We start from the raw sequence: 7034 nt of genomic DNA, 5'->3' as shown, positions 1-7034 counted from the left end.
GAGTATGTGGGAGTTCATACCTTTAAGCCCTGACACAAGAACCCTCCAAGGATATTTATGACTGTATGACGCTAGGTTACCACGTATTAGAATGTATGGCATAGTCAGCTAATGCAATCTGTAATATATTACACCCTATGGATACATATATAACATGTAATATTCACATAAACATGTTTTGTATAAACTTTTGTATAAAAATATTATAATGCTGTATGTCAATCATGGATATTATCTCACTAAAATTATTAAAATTAAATACCATAATCGTCATTTTACAAGGTCCAGAGAGTTTAAAGAGATTATAATATTATTCGCAATAATTTTTCCGTATGTATTGCAATAAATTGACAAAATTATTACAGTACATATTACATGAATAAAAAAAGAAAAGTCAAATATAATTAAATAAACTAAAAAAATCAATATCACAAAAACAGAATAAAAAAAATATAGGTAAGAAGGAAAAATTTTTGGTAAGATTAAAAAATGTGTATTGTGATTATGTCTTTTTCCATTCTGTATTATCCATTATATTAACAAGTGACTCATTTAAATAAATCAATCTTTGATTTATTTAATTTTTTAATTTTGTAATGATTGATTCTAAGTTTTAATTTCAAAGGTAAAATATGATCTTAAAACATGACAAAGCAAACATATATTAAAATATATTCGTGTACAATTTTATATGTGATAAAAATAAAAATGGCAGAGACTCAAAGATATAAAATTTAAATGTATAACAATAGGACAATACCAAATCTGAACTGCAGATATAAAACAGTGCGAGTACATATCAACTCAAGAGCTATTATACAAATTTAAAAAATTATATTAACTGGATGTTTCGATCCAACCTTTTTTTCTAGCCTCTTCAATAGAATATAATATATAAACATATATCACAACAAAATCGTTACATAAATATAAATGTCAGTCATGAGTCGATGAAATTAAAAATAAAAAAAATATTATGTCATTTAAACAATATCGTGTTATCTCTTTCATTATTTTATATCTTTGACCTATTGAAACAAACATACTGGTTTTTTTCTTATTTTTTGTTTCTTCATTTATTGTTAACACATATTAGACATTATTTACATACCATTATAATAATTTTTCTAATTACTTTCACTGACTCACGATCGACTTTATACATTTATATTTATAACAGCTTTTTGATATCTGTTTATATTTTGTATTACACTGAAAAAAATTCTATACCGTTAAATCAAAACATCTGAGATGATGTCATTTTTTCAATTTGTAGCTTTCGAAATATCTTTCAAATTAATAATACATACTCGAACGCTTATCTACTATTTGGTTCTGATCTTGATTAATCGTTATAATTTATATTTTGATTTATATATGAGAATGTGCAAAAAAATATATATATTCACACAATACATGGTAAAGAGTACAAATATTTCCAACTAATTGTGGCTAAAGAAAAAAATAAATTTTAAAAGCCTACGTAAACCTAAGCCTATATTTTTTAATAAATAAAATGAGATAAATAAAATTGAAATAAATAAAATGAGACAAAGTAAAACAACTCCCCTGACGTGTACATTTTACGAAAATTAGACAAAAAAACAGGATGATGCAAAACTTCGAATAACTTGGAAATCAAACATTCTTGCCTTATCTCAACGACTACGTCACAGATGATACGGATTTTCGTAATGCTGTTAAGGTAGAATTTCTTACCTAAAGGGAAAATGTGTCAAAAGTTCCGAAAAAAATTAGCGTCTTAGCGATACGATTTAGAGCCACACGTACGTGATATCGAGACAATCTATCACGATTTGCAAATCCTTCGCGTTTCAATCTTCTATCGGAAAATAACGTATTCTTTCAGCTATTATAACTTGTACGCTTGATAAAAGCATAAATTCGATAACACGAATCAATCACAAAAAAATACGCAGTACTCTGTACCTCGGTGCTAGATATATCGTCCATAGTCCATAGACTTGAGAAAGATAATTGATATGCGTGTGGAATAAATTGAAAGGGAGAGACAGCGAACGCGATTGGGTACGCCATTTTCATTCCTCAGCGAATAGAACTTTTGCACGCAGAAAGCCAATAGAATAGCCAATCGATTCACAGCTGGTCTCTAAGAGCGAAGCTTGATTGGCCTCATTTCCTCAAATATTATTCATGACTAATAGTCATGAATGCAGGAATATCTAGATACGACACCTCGCTCCGAGATTGATGAAATTTTCTATCAAGGCATTCATGACGTCGGACGTAGGGATCGGGAGTATACGAGGAGGAACGTAGCCGTCGCACCCCCGAAAGATCCTCTCCCCGTGTTCGCGCGACAAATCCCATCCGCACCCATTGCAACGTCGGGAAGTCAGCGAGCGTCAGCGAGGGTAGCGAAGGTAGCGCGGCAGGAGTGGCGCAGGAGTTAATGCGAGTGACAGGTGGTTTGACGTTTGCTCGTCGCCATCGTCGTGAGCGACAGCGCGGCCCGCGGCCTGCCATATTGCGCGTGATATCGTCGCTATCGGGGGGCGAAACGTCGTTCGCGTGTAAGTGCTGCTCGATGACAGAGTGAGTCGCGTACGGAGGAGCAACGTTCGAGTTGGCGGAGTGTTTACACAACGTTGTGTTTACTCTGCGTGAATTTCTGCCAGCCCCGCAGCGGCCAGTGAACAGCCCATCTCCGCGGTGCCGATACACGAACGTGTGAGTAAAATAACACTTCCTAGACGCATTGTTGACATCCGAGGAGACACCGTATATCGTATCCCCGCGTTATCGTCAATCTCCGATAGCGAAAACGAACACGGTTTCGATGAGCCTCTCCCTTTCCTCGTGTTACCCTTCCTTCCATTCTCGTTACGCCCCGTTGATTGTGAAAACTGTGCTAATTAGACGTAACGTAATTATGGGAGCGGGCAGTGCGAGTTATTGTTGACGGTGTCCTGGGAGATTCACTGGTTTCGTGAACCTTTCGAGGAAAACTCTAACATGTCCCGCCTGGTCTGATCGACTGTCGTATTAATTTAATCTCGCGTCTAATTTCGTTGAAAATCAAAATTTCGTTACCGCATCAAGTTTATGAACAACTTTACGATGAGGAAAATTCTCATGAGGCTATTTATGAATTATTCATAGACGTATAACCTGTTTTCATGCTACAAGAGCCACGAAGCTAATCAAACATTTATTTATTTCTCACATAAAACTTCTTATATAATAATAACTAAATATCATTATTGTATAACATATATTAATATAAAGTTCTTTTTTTCTCTCTTTGAAAATATATAAAAGTCAATCTTGGAGGCATTATGCTTGTTTTTAATTATCAATTATCAAAATTGTATAATTTATATAATTTATGTAAAATGGTGAAATACTGTATTGTTTTATTAAACAAGATTAATAATCATTCAGCTTTTTAATTAATTTTATATAATTGTGATAATTGTAAGTGGATCATTGACATTACTTTTACTAACAATAAGAGAGTCTCACCTGTGTTTATAGTGTTGTTATGACTCATGCATCTGTTATCTTATATTGAATGAAACAAAGAATACGATGTATTCTTTGAAATATAATCATACTGTAAAGAATACATGAATAGATAAAGATAATCTCAAATATCTTAAATGTCTCATGATAATAAACTTGGTAGAAACTTCTAACAGCAAGTTATAAAATATTGCCTAAAAGATTTCAATAAACTTAATTTTTATTACTTATATCATTAATTTTATTTTAATTTTATTACTTATATCAGATGATTAATAAGAGATAAGGAATTCTATTTTCTAATTTTTTAATTGCAGGTGCAAAATGTCGACCGGTCCATATAATTATTCCTACATCTTTAAATATATCATTATAGGGGATATGGGAGTAGGCAAATCATGCTTGCTTCATCAGTTTACAGAAAAAAAATGTAAGTAATAAAATAAATGTATATAATTATACTGCTTGTCAATTCATAAATAAGAATTATACTAAATTAATTTTATGTTTTGTAATTCATCATTTTTGTTTTCTCATGACTCATTCTTACAAGAAATGCTGGAGTTATATACATAATTATGTGACTATAGCACATGTTATGTATATTATGCATAGCATAGATAACTTGTAATGGAAACAGTGTGCTAATTCTTTCTTTATTAAATTTATGCTCACAAAAGTTCTTTTAATTGCAAAGATAAATTGTAGGAAGAGAGATAGAAAATTATTATTCTTTTGCAAAATTATAATATTATAAATGAAACTTTCTTAAATAGCTTCTTTTAATACTTGAGTTTTTTTTTTAATATATTTAAAAATTTAAGCAATATAAATTATATTTTACATTTTACATTTACAAAGAAAAAAATTAAAGAATAGATACCCTTACAGAAAATTATGTAAATGTTTGTGTAAATTTAGTTATGGCAGATTGTCCACATACTATTGGTGTCGAATTTGGGACTAGGATTATTGAAGTAGCAGGACAGAAGATAAAACTGCAGATATGGGATACTGCTGGACAAGAACGATTTAGAGCAGTTACTAGGTAATAATTGTGCAACAATTTGGAATAAAGAATAGTCTTCAAATATTAAAAATAAGATTATAGTTCACACAAAGAAATATTTCTCCTTAGATCGTATTATCGAGGTGCGGCTGGAGCTTTAATGGTGTATGATATTACACGTCGTTCAACTTACAATCATCTCAGTAGCTGGCTGACAGATACAAGAAATTTGACAAATCCAAGCACTGTACGCATATTGCTAATATTGCATGTTATAATGCAGATATAAGGATAATTTTTTTGTTTAATTGGCTTGTAATTTTACAACTATCTGCGTAATATAAAGCAGAAAATTGTTTATAAACAATTAAATAATATAAAAATAAATTAATTCTTGTTATAGGTTATATTCTTAATTGGTAACAAGAGTGACCTTGAGGGTCAACGTGATGTTACTTATGAAGAAGCAAAACAGTTTGCCGATGAACATGGCTTAATGTTTGTCGAAGCTAGCGCAAAGACGTAAGTATATTTTAATATTTTAGACAAAATATAAATTTTTAAGATAATTGTGCAAATTAAAAATTGTATATTTTAATTTTTTATATAGAGGACATAATGTAGAGGAAGCTTTCTTGGAAACTGCAAAGAAAATATTCCAAAGTATACAAGACGGACGGTGAGTTATATTATACTATATAAAGAGTATAATTCATATATTATATAAAATAAAAAATAAGACATTTACAATACACACAACTATAATTAAATTACAAATTAATTAACTTTTTAACACGAATCATAATACATCCCGTATTTCTTTTTTAGATTGGACCTAAATGCAGCAGAATCTGGTGTACAACATAATCCCAGTCAACCGGGTCGCACCAGTCTTCAAGGAGTGTCTAATGAACAACAGGGTGGAAAGGACTCCTGCTCCTGTTAGGTCTTATTATTTGTTTGTATATAGATATATTAATTGATCGGTACTATTAATGCATATATGATTTGTACTAAGTGTAGCTAATCAGATTATCTCGTAGCCTGTATCCTCCCTTTGATAAGCAAAGTCTACTTAAAAAAACGAAATGAAAAGCGGAACATTTAAATTTCTTTTTTTTTTCACGTCGATTTACAATGGTAAATATCGACATAATATAGAGACGTAAGTCATAAAAGTGATTCCAATAATGCTACTAGTTTTTGACGCAGCAAGAGTCAGCGATTGATGAAACGGCTTTTGTATACTTGTTGTAACTTCTATACTATTTCCATATAGGTATTTTATATTTCATCCATTTTATTGTGAAGCAGTTAAGATACAGAAAAATAATTCGTTTCGAGTATACATGTGTAGAATCCGATCAATATATTGCCCATATGTTTGACTGAAAATTTCTGTTGAACGACGTAACGGCGGACACGAGTGATGAAATTTATATTTCACTAATTTATATCTGCATGGGAGGATTACATATTTGTTGTAACATGCAAGTTCTTGCTTTAAGAAATTTAATCAATGAAAATTAACAAATTATAAACAGTCATATATTTCAGTCACTTTTTAAACCTTCTTTATTCGACAAAATATGCACATTTATGTTCGCGGGCTTTGTGATTTTTCAGTTATTTATAAAACTAATTATAGATAAAGAGAAAAACTAGAGGGATCAAAAAAATTTTTTTTTTGTTAACACATATGAAAGATATATATCTATTAATGAAATATATATATATATATACAAATTTACCATTGTGGTTTAGTGACAAATTAAAGTGTAATTTAAATATATTTTTCTTTTTTTTTATATCAATCATAAGTTTAAAAATTATTTATTGTTTATACAAGAGTCTGAATTATACAGCAAATTATGATCAGCACAGTTAAATGATTATTACACTAAACAATGCAGCTTTGAATATATATATTATTTATGCGTTTTAGCATTTTTTTCTTTACCTATTCAATTTAGCATATAATGGTCTATGGTCTATGTTTTTTTGAATTAGAGAACAAATTCTTTTTCAAATGTTTATTATATAGAAATTTCACATTGAAATTTAAATCAAAATTAATATTAATTGAGGCACTCTTCCACACACAAAGTTATATAAACTCTATCTTGTTATGTTTCGACGATACAAAGGTAATGTTAATATGGATGAGAGAGATGAAAGAGAGAGGACAAATTAAGCAGAGAAAATTACAATGAATATAAAATGATTTACATTCTTTTCAGTGTGTGACTATATAAATGATTTGTATTGATAATGCAAGAAAATGCGCGAAGAATCGCCTCCAGAAGAAAAATAAATTTGATTAAAATTTTATCGATCTGTTCGAATATAACAAATGCAATTGTTTTATTATACCTTTTATAAGTAATATTTAAAATATTTCAAGAGGCAATGTAAACTAAATTTAGAATTAATGTCTTTTTCTTTCAATCATATTCAGTAACAATATAGGAATTTATCTATTTATAAATCTTTGTTTTTCATACCTACTATGTACAAT

General features: G+C 29.9%; 2 protein-coding genes across 7 annotated transcripts in view; one reads left to right on the top strand and one right to left on the bottom strand.

Moving 5' to 3' along the window:
• Positions 1–1990, bottom strand: part of LOC140673257 (uncharacterized) — a 9724-nt gene extending 7734 nt beyond the window's left edge. The window contains exons 1-2 of one of the 6 annotated variants that reach the window (XR_012048032.1): positions 1720–1988; positions 21–135 (exon numbers count right to left, since the gene is read on the bottom strand). The gene's annotated coding sequence lies outside the window, so the exon portion shown is untranslated. Of the gene's footprint in view, positions 1–20; positions 136–1719 lie in introns of those variants that run through there. The other 5 variants (XR_012048031.1, XM_072906106.1, XM_072906108.1 and 2 more) reach the window with 5 other exon arrangements.
• A 276-nt stretch (positions 1991–2266) lies between these two features.
• Positions 2267–6870, top strand: Rab14 (RAS oncogene family member Rab14). Its single transcript, XM_072906112.1, has 7 exons — positions 2267–2712; positions 3825–3937; positions 4429–4555; positions 4646–4763; positions 4920–5038; positions 5127–5195; positions 5345–6870. The coding sequence occupies exons 2-7, from the start codon at positions 3832–3834 to the stop codon at positions 5460–5462; spliced, it is 657 nt and encodes a 218-aa protein (XP_072762213.1). The 5' UTR covers positions 2267–2712; positions 3825–3831; the 3' UTR covers positions 5463–6870.
• Positions 6871–7034: the final 164 nt, after the last annotated feature.

Source organism: Anoplolepis gracilipes, chromosome 14, assembly GCF_047496725.1.
Source record: "Anoplolepis gracilipes chromosome 14, ASM4749672v1, whole genome shotgun sequence".
NCBI lineage: Eukaryota > Metazoa > Arthropoda > Insecta > Hymenoptera > Formicidae > Anoplolepis > Anoplolepis gracilipes.
The sequence above is the reverse complement of the archived record's forward strand: the minus strand, read 5'-3'. Positions and strand labels throughout refer to the sequence as shown.